Raw genomic sequence first — 13,275 nt, forward strand, 5'->3', positions numbered from 1 at the left:
TGCATCATGACTGTGGATTCCACCCCAGTTCTATCTACTAAGCTATCTAGACCAGGGGTGGGCAGAAAGGAGATCTCCAGATGAATCCTGAACTTTGGCTATGCTGGTAAGAACTTCTAGGAGTTTTGGAGATGCCAAAACATCTAGAAATTTACCTTCTGCCTACCCCTGATCTAGACAATGCAGATAGCTGCAACTTTCGCACCAGGCAGGCAAATTTGCCATGTGGTTATAAGATTGACTTTATAACACTTATTTCATACCTGTCTAAATTTTGCACGTGCCTCTTTCTCTTTCATTCTTCCATGTGCAACCAAGTAGTCAAAAACTTCTCCTAAAGCAAAATAGAATATTATATTGTACCAGATTAACTGGCGATTATTAACAGCTAATTTTAATGTTACTCAGATTTACAATTATTTAATTAAAAATACCTTTAAAACATGTTATACTACTTGAATTTACTATTTCCCCATTTTATATCAACTCATTCTGTCACCCACAGCCCACCAGCCAACAATTAGGCCTCTTACCACCTCAAGGCTTTATGCTCGATGGTTTTACCTCCTATAATATGTTGGAGCAAATATTTTAAACAAGTCCTAAAACTCGTAGTTGGATTTGCTAGAAAGAAAGGTCAGCCACATAGGTTTGGGGGGGGGGGGTAATCAATAAGCTGCAATCCTATGCACCCTTAGCTAAGAGTAGGACCTACTGAACTCAATGGGGCCTACTTCTGAGTAGCTATGTATAGGATTGCACTGTAAATCATTTTGTAACTCTGAGTGATGTGATGATTGAGTAAAGTGACCCTTAGTCCTACTATGTTATTCTTTTCCCACAGATAGGGATTTTTAAGTGCATCTAGGGAAAGTCACCTGCCTCAGCCTTGCAAAAACATCCACAAAAAAGACTAGCTTACAAGATAGTTTAGCTAGTCTGCCTGGCCACAAATATGTGTGTCAGCCCTTCATGGTACACTGATTGCATGAAAGAAAGAAAGAAAAAAGAACATTCTCTGTCAAAAGCTTTCCTGCCTGGTATCCTAAGGGACAATTTCTATTCACTACAGGAGACCAGGCAAGTGGCTATTTACAAGTATGATGTATCCCATTCACACCTTGGGAGGACTCTCTTCTTTATATTATTAGCAACTCCTCCTCCAACCCCCTGATCATTGGAGGAACCCAATCATAGGTTTGTGCAGATCATTTCCTCATCCAGTGTAGTAGATCAACCTCTCCTCTCCTCAGCATCAACATCTTAGCATAAGTGATACCGCAATAGCAGTTTACTCATGATTAACTGCTTTCTTCCAAACCTGGGCTCCCTGGACCACAGCTCCTTTTCTATTAGCAACCTTTACACCAAACTGATGAAGCTTAGCCACGTGAGCTACAACCCCACCAGACTGAAGTACCAGGTGAAAGCATGCCTAGTTCTCACACAAACAGAAGATGAGGCAGTGTTTGGACTATACTACTTCAAATCGCAGACAGGAGCTCAAAAGATGAAATGCTCCCCAACAAAAACATTCCTACATACAAAAAACTAGAATGTTCAGGGAGAAGGCTAGAGTAGAACACGCTAGCTTTCTATGTGTAGGAATGCTTTTTGTGGGGAGCATCAAACCATGTGAGCCCCCAGCTGCAGCCTGAAATAGCACAGTCCAGACAGAGGAACAGAGGAAGGTGCCTTATACTGAGTCAGGGTCCATCTAGCCCAGTACTGTCAACACTGACTGCCAGCAGCTCTCCAGGGTATCAGGCAGGAGTTTTTCAGCCCTGTTTGGAGATGCCAGGAACTGAACCTGGGACCTTCTGCACGCAAAGCAGGTGCTCTACCACTGTGGCTTACCAACTCATCTGTAGATGAAAACTAGACTGTAGACTTGTTATCCATCTTTTAAAAGACACGGGCCATAAAGCACTACATCAGCAAAAGAGAGAACAATGTCCCCCAGTTCTGGATTCCATAGAGTAGTCTACCACGTAGTAGACACCATGGGTATAACACAATTTTCAGGTGTTATGCCAGCTGCACCTCCAAACTCCTACATTTCAAACTAACCCTTAAAAGTAGAATTGAACATTTACTTACCTCCACTGGCATATTCCATTACTAAGTACAATGTTTTTTCTGTTTCGATAACTTCAAATAATTTAACTGCAAGATAAAAGGACAATAAATCACCTTCAGTTAAGCAGTAAAGAAAATGTAGAAACAGAGCTAAATGTGTTATTTCTTAAGTTAATGCATCTCATTCATGACACAAATAAAAAGGAAATCCATGCTGAAGTCAAGGTTTAGCTCTACAGATAAAAATCTTATAAGGAAAACCACCCACTGCTCTGCTGCAACTAGACTGGGTTAGAAATGGTACGTATTTTGATTCCACTGAAGACAAAGTTTAAAAGCCAGGGGAGACAGCAGGACTGTTAAGAACCAGAAGGACACTGCCCATCAAGTATATTAACAAAACTATTGTTGTCACTGAAGAGTTCAAAAACAAGCCAACAAGAGCTAAACATGTTGGAGAAGCAGCACACTCAGCTGGATGGAGGAATAAAAAGGGCATACCCTATACGCAACAATGTGTATACCTTGTATGCAACAAGCCCTCTGGCCGATTCAGGAACAATAACTGTCTCTGGAACAAAATTGTTCTGCCTTCCTCAGCCAGAAGAATTGTCATCACAAAGTAGGGCTCTAAAGGTGGGGGAAACTAAAGCAGAAAGGGAAAGTTACACACTTTGTAATCCTGTTCTCATCACAGGTCTCAATTTTCCACAACAAAGTGGTATTGATCTAACTAAAATCCATCTTTAAAGTCCATTTTGATAAATCAGTATCACATCTTCATGTAATAGTAATACTTAGCGTTTATATAGCACTTTCAAAGATTCAAAGTGCTTCACATGCATTAGCTTGTTGTAATCCTTACGACAACCTTATAACGTAAGTCAATATTACTATTCCCCATTTTGTAGAGTGGGTTGGGGGGTGGGGACTGAGGCTGAGACAGAGTGATTTGCCTAAAGCTACCTAGTGAGTAGGGATGCTGGAGAAATTCGAGATGGACTAAAATGAGCTTGGTTTTCCAAGAATCCAACCTGCGGAATCCGCTGCAGAGCGAACCCCGCAGGCTGCGCAGAGTCCGTGGACTTTTGGATGTTTTTTTTTTACTTCCCCGAAATTTACACGTACAAATTCGTAGGAAAATATGCAAGTTTCTGCTGAGGAAACACTGAATGGAATGGGGGACAATACGCTAAATGTTATGTACTAAGGTAAATTATGTAAACACTTACATAAATATTTATGTAATTATTTGCGTATTTTTCCGCATGACAAAAAAAGACATATTTGCATCTGTCTGTGGGTGGATGACAGAACAAAAAGCACCTGACAATCCACAAAACACAGACAGAGTGGATTTTACACAGTCCGTACATCCCTACTAGTGAGTTCATGGCACAGGTGAGATTTGAAGCAGGGACTTCCTGACTGCTCACTCTTAGCCACTATGCTATAGCAGCTCATGATTATAACCTTGATTATGGAAGTTCTCATAATGAGAACTTTTGAGAATCACTGTATTGGTCTCAGTGATCACAACAGAGAATTGATCTCAACAGGGGGAGTGAAAACGGATTATGAAAAAGCTTTGGGCCTGGCATACAAGGCTCGCCAGCTGCCAAGAGTTTGCCAACTGCACAGCCCTGAAAATCTATGGAACTGATCATCATCAGAGTTTGAATCTAAACACAACTGCCAAATCTGTGCCTACCATGAGGTGACTTGGATTAATGACTGATGCTTTCTTTGTGGGAAGGCAACTCTTTCCTGCTTTCAAGACAACAATGGCTAGAACAGAGCATTACTGATCAAGATGAAAGATTGTGTTTTTAAGGGCATTCCTAAACTGATTTGTTGGACTACGATGATGTTCTACTATAACAGGCCCTTGCGAAAAGCTGGAAAAACCATCTGAAGACTCATTGGCCCTGTAGAAAGCTTGATTTACATTCAGAGCCAAAGAATAATGCAACCTGCAGCCTCCACTGTGATATTCTTCTAAGTGAGAATTTGCAGAGTTTCAACTAAGCAGTACTTTTCTAGAAGAAACATTATGAGTCCTTTGTTTAATTTATTATTAACATTTATATACTGCCTTATCTGCTAAAAGGCCATCAAGGTGGTAAGGGCTTTAGAGAAGCAAGTTTTCTTCAGAAATCAAAGGGACAATTTAGTAAAACCTGCAAGGTTTTGTATATGCACTGAGGACTTGCTCACAAATCTAAACATTGACTGGCTAGATACAAAGCTGAAAAAGATACAAACACAGGGAAAAAAATAAAATTCATCAGAAAAATGCCAGACTCCTACCAATATTAGGATGGTTCAATATCTTCATTATTCGTACTTCTCGGAACAGCTGTTAAAAAAAAGCTAATTTACTTGGTGATTTTATATATGCATATCCTAGTAATAGCTGTAAAAGGTAACAGTAAAATATTGAAGATACTGTATAATTTAACATTCATATAAACTTTATTAAATACTCTCCTGGATGTCAAACATGGTCTGCAGTGGCAAGTTGTCCTTGCAGAGATAATGGGTTGAATCCAGATTAAGTTAGTTGCACTAAATTCCCAGTGAAATCAATGGGATTTACCTTAAGTCATGACTAACTTTTCATATTGATTGCAGTGGAATGGAATTTAAGTTCACTTTACTTACTCTGAATCCAGCTCAATGTTAGTCAGCTTCAGAGTCTGGGCTAAATATAAATCCGGCCAAGTCTCACCACCATCTGAGGTTCAGCAGGGGACTGATATTATCAATTTCTCAGACTGCTGACCAAGTATACATATTAATGGAACAGCAATAGACAGTTTAGGAGAAAGATGTGAAGAAATGCCTTGTTTTTCAAGGACAGTGAAATGACCATTTCTTACAAAAGTGTTTAAACAAATACAGAGCACACATTTCTTCAAGCAAGCAGCACTTCACTCCAAATCTGCAAAGAATAACTACCAATATTTTGTAGGACAAAATCTGCAAGGCACATATTCTAATTTTCAACACAGAGCACTGAAAAAATCCAATAGGTGATTCTTGCTGGATAAACAGGTAAGAAATTAAGCTTACTAACCTATGCTATATTGGCAGCAAATGTTGACCAATGAACAGTTGAACATTTTATTTCATTTATAGAGAGAAATTATGCACCACTATCATCTTAAGCAGGTCTGGCAGTAGGTAAAGCACGTAAAACATGGGACTCGAGAAGAGTGAACCAACTAAAGATGAATCCAGACAAGACTGATAGGGCTACTTTGGAGGGTGCTTAAAACTGCATGTTTGTGATGGCTGCTCTATGCTGAAAGCTGTGTGGATGCACCAGTGAACTGCTTTCACTGCATGGTGGATCTCCAAACATGGCTGATAGACCTATGGAGATAAACCACACATCAAGCCAGTGTGCATGAACAGCCCACAGCAAAGAGCAGCTGTCACATGGGAGCTGATTCAAGCCATATTATGAGAAATGCCTATCTTCATTATGTCTGGAGTCAGTTGCTCACTTCCCAACTTTTCAACAATGGCTACACAATGGGGAAAACAAAACAGAAACTTCTGATGAGCAGTGCATTTAAAATAAAAAGCACTCGTTATAAGCAAAAATGTATCATTACAGAGCCATGTTTTGAGATGGACATTACTCACAGTCTCTACAGTCTCACATTTCAGTTAAATGCCTTTTCAAAAGTATCTTACAAACATTCAAAACATATTACAAATACAACTATAAAATAAAGCCAAATTGATCATGGAAATCAAAATTAAAATTCACTGCAAGCCTCCTGGAATGACATCTTATAATACTTTTATAAAAGCAGCCAGTCATACTTCCACATCAGGCAACCCCATTGTAAATTTACTGGCAGTGTCCTAGTCCTAGGAGCAAAGGGTACTCTCAAAAACACTCCCATGTCACAATGTAAATCAAGCTATTCTTGCCACCCACTCCCTGGGTTGCCAAGCATCTCTTCCTTTCCACCTAGCTGGTGAATAACTCAGAGCATACAATCAATTTTCAGTGCAATTCAGTTATCCTCCAAGGATAAAACAACAACAACATTTCCTCAAAGGAGGAAAAAAAATAAAGTTTTTATTCCTGAATTATATGGGTCAAATTGTTAAGGTGCCAACATATTTAAAATTTTAAAAGAAATCTTACCTTTTGTAGGCTGGTAGGATTTAGTTGGGTTTTGTCAATTATTTTCACAGCAACCTATGAATGGGAAAGACAAAAATTACTCTTTTAAAAGCTTACATTTTAAAAAGGTACAAGTAGTATGTGTTTTGGACTATCAAGGACCTCATTCTGATGCAATGCTAAACTATGGTTTAGAGTTAAGATGAACAAGCTTCGGGCTCTTGCCCTTCCTCTTCTTCTGGTGTGGCCGCAAGATCTACGGCTTTTGCTTCTTCTTCTTTTTTTTAACTAAGTGCAGTTTAGTGTTACTCTGAACCCAGACAAGCTGTCATTCGTCTTAACTATGATGTACTGAAACATACCAAGGTTTGTGAAGTTGGTTTGTTTTAATAAACCTGGTGTGGGGAACATTTTTCAATTAACCCAAAGAAAAAATAAATAAATCGGGGACCACACAATCCATTGGGGCCCCAACTGTTTTTCTGTGGGTCAAAGGCCCAAGGGATGCCTTGGAAAGTGTGGATTGATTCAGCTGTCAACCAGACAATCCGCACCTTCAAAGTCCCCCCCAGGCTCTCAGGCCACCTCTTTCTCTCTACCATGCCATCCTATGCCCTCACTTCACCACCACCCCCGCCACTTCATCTCTGCTATCTCTCTGAGTGGGGTGTTGGGTACCACTGCTAGATGATGTTCCAAGGTACTTCCAGCAGCAACGCCCGAAGGAGAGGACAGGCAGGGGAGAGCATGGAGTCCTGGGCCACCATTTTGCTTCTTCACTTTCTCACTCTCTCCCGTCCCTTCTCACTTCCCCTCACCACAGAGCAGCTGGCTAACGAACAGTCGGTTGGCCTTGTCCAATACATTTTCTGATAAAATATATGGCTGCTTTCTGAGGCTTGTGTGCTGAAAGGAGCAAATAGCCTTCCGCCTGAGGTGATTTTTGAAGGGGTGGATCAAGCCAGCTGAAAGCTAGCTGATAAATGCTTTCAAAGGCTTCCCTTCTCTCTTGGATGAGATGCCAGGCGGGGAAGAGAATGCATACTGTTGGGCTCCATTGCCTAAACTAAAGGCACATAAGCATCTTTAAACAGTGGTGACCACCCTCTCTTGAGGGAAAGGGCAGATGGAACTGGGCGTGGGAGGGAGCATGTGCCCAAATCCAGTAAGATGTTAAGAGTTGGCTGCCAGATGAAAATGGGCAGCAAGCCATATTTGTCCTGTGAATTACATTCCCTGCCTGTGCAATAGTAAAGATTAACAACAGTTTAGGGCTTTGGACGTAACACTAAACCATGGTTAACTGAAACATGAGTGAAAGCTTCTGATCACCTTCTCATGACCACACTGGATGAGAGGAGGGGATTGGTGGGAGTGCATGAGACCAAGGCTTATTCAAGTAACACTAAATTATAGTTTAACACTGACCTGGCTCACACAGCATGGTGTGGCTTGTCATGTGTTATTTAGCCTACAACAAGCCAGCCCCTTTGCATATCCAACCCCTGCTCAGGGGTTGCTGTGTCATGCAGACCCAGTAAGTGTAGGTTCTGTGAGGGTTAAACAACCCTCGCATAACCCATGGTCTGTTCTAGGGTTAAATAACCCACGATGGGCTGTCACATTGTGTGAACTGGCCCATTATGTCTGAATGAGGCCATTGTGAGGGTTTGTGGCTATTTAAGTTTAAAATACAGACACTATTTTAGCTAGTAGAACACCAGCAAATAGCTTAAAAATAGCAAATAAATTAAACTTGCTGAAACACAAGGAATTCCAACAAAGTAGTGGGCCTAGGCACATGTTTAGGTGCTACATGGTTTCAGGCTGAGTGCTCAATATTATTCTCAAGCAGCAAATCGAAGCACAGTTGTGTACTTTCTTATACCACACACAATGACCAGGTGCGTGAACAGGACAGCCTGTCATGGGTTAATTTACCCTTGAGAAGCTGCAGCATGTGCTGATCGCCATTATGAATATGCAACCCCCCAACTCATGTTCTCGTGTTGTGCGAACCTGGCTGGTGGGGATTGTTTAACCCTCAAATAACCACCGCCGGCCGGGTTTGCACAACACAGCAACCCCCAATCAGGGGTTGCACATTCATAATGGCGATTGGCTCATACTGCAGCTCCTTGAGAGTAAATTAACCCATAATGGGTTGTCGTGTTGTGTGAACTGGCTCACTATATTGTTCATATCTCCATACACAAATACATTCTTAGAGCAATTCTCTCTACCCACTCTGTCCAATAAAGCCCATTTAAAGAGGTTTCTCATGCTGGCAGCATCAGTAATCTGCCATCAGTTTTGTACTCCAGCCAGCAACAGTGAGGAAAAAAGCATAATTTCTTAATGCCACAGGTATAATTTAAATGCTAGGTTTGTTTTTCTATTTTTAGTTTGAGGTTTTCACATTTGGGATAAGAGGAATAACATGTTTCAGAGTATTATTATTTTCACTTGCACAAATATGTTTTACCTTTGTATAAGGTTGCAACTGTATGTGACATGAACAGTACCCAACGTGAGTCCTTCTAATTTCCTATTAAGTGGTGGGGTTGAGAGCTATTTAAAGCATGGTATGAATGGATAGGTAAAGAGAGCTGAGCCCTTCTCATGCCTGTGCGTTCCTCTTGAAACCAGTTCTCAGCATTTTTTCTTCTCCTGGTGGGAATTATTTCTAATCTCAACAGTCCCACCAGGGGAAGACAGCTGTTTTTTGGGGGGGATCCTCCCACTCTCTCTCCTCCCCATGCCTATGTTATGCTTTAAAATACCTCCAATCGCAGGCCCAGTGCTTCATAAGGATTTAATGGCAGACCAAATTCTGCCCATTTGTCAGCCACCTTCGTGTCTCATTTGGCTCTAAGAAAAGCCTGTTACATATTCAGCCAGAGTTAAAGATAAAAATGTTTATTGCACACAGCCAAGCAAAAATAAGGCAACACACAATATTGTTACCAAGCAAAAGAGAGAAAAAAGCGTACCTCTCTACCAGTAAGAACATGTCTAGCCAGCTTCACTTTAGCAAAATTTCCTTTTCCTATTGTTTTTAGTAAGCGATAATTGCCAATGTGAGGGTGATCTTCATTTGTAGATGTAATTGAGTTTCTACAACGGGGTATATTTTGTCTGCTACTTGATTTTGTGGGCTGGACATGGGGCTCAGTATATCCATCAACAGAAGTGTGCTGTAAGATTAAAAAAACAAAAACAAAATTGCAATGCTAATTTACATAGGACTTGTGCATTATAAAACATCTGTAAAATGGGAACAGAATGACCCACCCCACAGGATAGTTGTGAGAATAAATACAAGGCATAAAACTATTTGCAAATTAAAAAAAGCTCTATACATAATTGTATTCAATATTTTATTTTGAAGCCTATTGTATATCTTATCAGCTTTCATGCTTAACCAAAAACAGTGGTTAACCCATGGTTTGTTGTTGGGTTGTTTAGCCCCTAAAAACACAGTGCTCCAGGTTCGCACATCACGCTCAACAACCTACGAATGGATCAATTGTACGTTGTTGATTAAAAACAGAAGTAGCAGCCACACAAGAGGCAGCGCGTTCACTCTGCCACTCAAGCACAACAGCCCACAGGTTGTTTAAACTATGGGTCATCGTTATGTGCAAACCAGGTCAACCATTTAACTGAAATACTCCTTGAACCCTTTTCACCCACTCCAAGATGTGACACTGGCTCAAGAAGAAAAAAAACAGAGAAATAGCTAAACCCAAGGTATATTAGTAAGCACCTCCCTCCCTCCCCCCAACACAATAAATAAATAAAGATGGTTTTTTTAATATTTTAACAGTCCTTGAAAGTTATAAGGAACTTCACAAAATCTGCTTTATTTCTTTCTAACGTTTTTCAAGTAAATATGCATAAAAACTACAGAAGGTAATCAAACATTTTAGTGAACGCCTCAGAAAGGGCTAGTAATTGCAAAGTACATATAGAAGCCGCTTCAGCATTTAACCTGGTCATCAGTTAAAGGTATTTTAAACTCCATGTAATCAAATACTGGCAGAGAATGGTACAGAGTTTGTGCTGAGTCTAGTGAAGGCAGTAGGTATCACAGTGTGATGGAGTCAGTTATTAATGATACACATTATGCAAGGTCTTTCTTGGAATGTTATCCCTAGCTGAAGCAATACAGCAAATGAAATGGGATGCATTTTAGATGGTATCTGACAGCAATAAATACTTGGATATTCTTCATGCAATTAAGCATTTCAGAACGCTATTCAAGGAAAACAATGCTGTGCAATCTGAAGCACAGTTTGATGTGGCCTTTTCCATAATCAATGAACTAAAACATGATTTCCAAGAGTTCTTGAAAGGTTCTCAGAAGTCACAAGCATGTGTTTACTGGGATTTTGTTTGACTTATGAAGAACCTCATTGCTTCAGAAGGTAAAGGGACTGGGAAGGTCACCTTCAAACAATGCAAAGTATATTTCCTGTCTCCCATGAATGTGACAGCATTAATTATCTATGATATATATTATGGTACACTGAGAAAATGTGGCAACTTAAAACTAATCATCTAAATATATACGAAAAGTTTCAAGTAGGCCATTTTGTTGTCAAGCAGAATTGGGGACTTTTTAATGCAGTTGCTCCTGACATGAAGTTGGAGCAAATAATACAGAGATCACAGAAGAGGGATAATTAAGGGTATAATTGGACAAATAAGGCAGGTTAAGTATGTTGCTCAATGGGAACTTACCCATTTTTGCTATCTGCAACACCTTCCAAGAAGTCACAGATGCCGAAAAATGCTACCATGAAACTGTGGTACACCATAAGTGCAAACCAAGAGTTTCAGCCAAGCATAGTCAAGGTTCATCAACCCATTGTATGAAGAGGGAATCCTTACACTGTATGCAGTGCAGCCAAACAGCACAACTTTGTCACTAAGCAACAAGAGTATTCAGATAGATGCAGCTTTAAGACTCGTATTTGATGGGAAATGGTACTGCAGGTTACACTGGATTCCGAAATGACAGGCTGATCAACAACATCCTGCCCCTCCCCCAATCCTGACCGAGTCAAGACAATAAAGTTGCCCACTTTTACTTCATGAATTTCATCATTCAATGAGCCTGCTAAGAAAATGTCAAGCAAAACATGTGAAGTGCTCAGAAAATAACTGGCATTGCAAAAGCAAAAGGAGAAGCACTTACTGATATTCTAAAGCAGGGGTGGTCAATTTCTGGGGGCCAGGGGACCGCAGTGACCACCCCCAAAACCACTGGGGGAATCGGCTGCCACGGCAGCAAAAGTTGCAATGGTTTGTCAAGAAGAAAGGAGGGCAGGGAGGAGCACTTTGTTCTGTAGAAGAAACGCACTTCTAGGAGGCTTCTGGAAGAACATTTCTGCTTGGAATATAAGGCTCACATTCCCCATGTGCCTCGTTTCTTGCCAAATCAGCGCTATTTTTGCCACTACTATGGCAAATTAAGCAGTGGCATGGGATCTGGCATGGGCCACAAAAACGGTGGGGTGTGGGCTGCATGTTGTTCACCCTGAAGTTTGATCTATTGCCAGCAACATTTTATTTTCTGTGATGGCTCCACAACAAAACACGTTCCATTATCAGAACTGGGGCAAAAATGTGAGGGATCCTGGACTACTCATTCACAAGCACATCTTCACTTCCAACATGCATTGTTGTTCATCTTATGTTTACAGCTAGGCGGATCAAGTCTGAAGACATGTTTGAAAGTGTGTGGCAATATTGTGCTCACATTTGTAATATGCCCCAGATTTACTTCATCTCTGATAGCAACACTGAAACTATGTATGAACTTGGATTATTCTGGTATAGAAGCAGAAATACATCTCTCGGTGAGTTATCATCACATTTCACTAAAGTCGCTTACAGCATTGCTTCTTTGTTTTATGACAACGCACTAACCTGTTGGACTAAAGCTTTCAGTTACCTGACCCGTACATTTCCAGATGGAATGAATCTGATGGCATGCTATTGCCCACAAAACCCTGCAAACAAGAGGAGGTCCCATGAGGCTGCCACAATGGTGGTCAAAAGAGAACTGAGGGAATTAGAGGGAACCCACAAAGGACACGTGCACTGGAAAGGTGGGGGAAGATTCCCACCAGAACTTCCTTAGCTACAAAAATTTCCAGACTGAGGCTCCATGTAGGCAGACAGCCCACATGTGTGACGCACAGAGATCACAAAGAAGAATGCATGTCTACTGCACTGTACTTTGCACGTGTCAAAAACAGAAGCACACATTGTAATCCATGTATTTAAATACCTTTATTAATTTTATTTATTACATTTGTATCCTGCCTTTTTTCCTCCTGCAAGGATCCCAGGCGGCGTACATGATCTTCCTCCTCTCCTTTTTATCCTCACAATAATCCTGTGAGGTATATTAGGCTGAGAATCATTGACTGGCCCAAACTCACCCAGTGAGCTTCATGGGAGACTGGGGACTTTGAACCCGGGTCTCCTCAGTCCCTGCAATGAATATGAACTTGAGCACACTCCAGGAGAGAGCGGAGGACAGGAAGGCCTGGCGTGCTATGGTTCATGGGGTCACGAATAGTCGGACACGACTTAACGACTGAACAACAATTCCTCAGTCCCTAGGGATGTCAGAGAATTCCGCCACGGATCCCGGAGAGGCCGAATGCCAGCGCATTCGGCCCCCCGAAATCGGTGGCGGAACAGTCTGCCCCCCCGGCCCCCCCCAGGATGGGACTTACCTTGGGCGGATCTTCCTGGTGGTGGTGGCAGCTCCGGAGGCGGTTCAGCGGCGGTGGCTGCCAGTCTTCCGACCGGCTGCCACCGCCGCCATTTCCAGTTAAAAACAAAAACAAACAAAAAAACGTGATAGGCTACGTAAAGATTTATGTAGCCTATCACGGCTAGATTTTTAAAAAACACCGTGATAGGCTACGTAAATTTTTTTTTTAAGGGAACGTTTTTTTAACGTCCTTTTTTAAAATAAGGAATGTAAATGGCGGCGCCCATGGGCGCCGCCATTTGCGTACGCACTT

The 13,275-nt window shown here is 41.3% G+C and overlaps 1 protein-coding gene across 8 annotated transcripts in view; it reads right to left on the bottom strand.

Moving 5' to 3' along the window:
* MARK1 (microtubule affinity regulating kinase 1) overlaps positions 1-13,275 on the bottom strand; it is an 85,556-nt gene that overhangs the window by 27,514 nt on the left and 44,767 nt on the right. For all 8 annotated transcript variants that reach the window (XR_014786926.1, XM_084828752.1, XM_084828757.1 and 5 more), the window contains exons 2-6: positions 9,220-9,423; positions 6,248-6,301; positions 4,390-4,438; positions 2,101-2,166; positions 264-334 (exon numbers count right to left, since the gene is read on the bottom strand). Coding sequence is in view for 7 of the 8 variants with exons in the window: in XM_084828752.1 (XP_084684878.1) it covers positions 264-334; positions 2,101-2,166; positions 4,390-4,438; positions 6,248-6,301; positions 9,220-9,423 (444 nt within the window). In the remaining variant the exon portion in view is untranslated. The remainder of the gene's footprint in view (positions 1-263; positions 335-2,100; positions 2,167-4,389; positions 4,439-6,247; positions 6,302-9,219; positions 9,424-13,275) is intronic.

The sequence above is a fragment of the Heloderma suspectum genome, chromosome 1, assembly GCF_057233095.1.
Source record: "Heloderma suspectum isolate Gila_16-S chromosome 1, 16-S_ref, whole genome shotgun sequence".
In the NCBI taxonomy this organism is placed as follows: Eukaryota; Metazoa; Chordata; class Lepidosauria; order Squamata; family Helodermatidae; genus Heloderma; species Heloderma suspectum.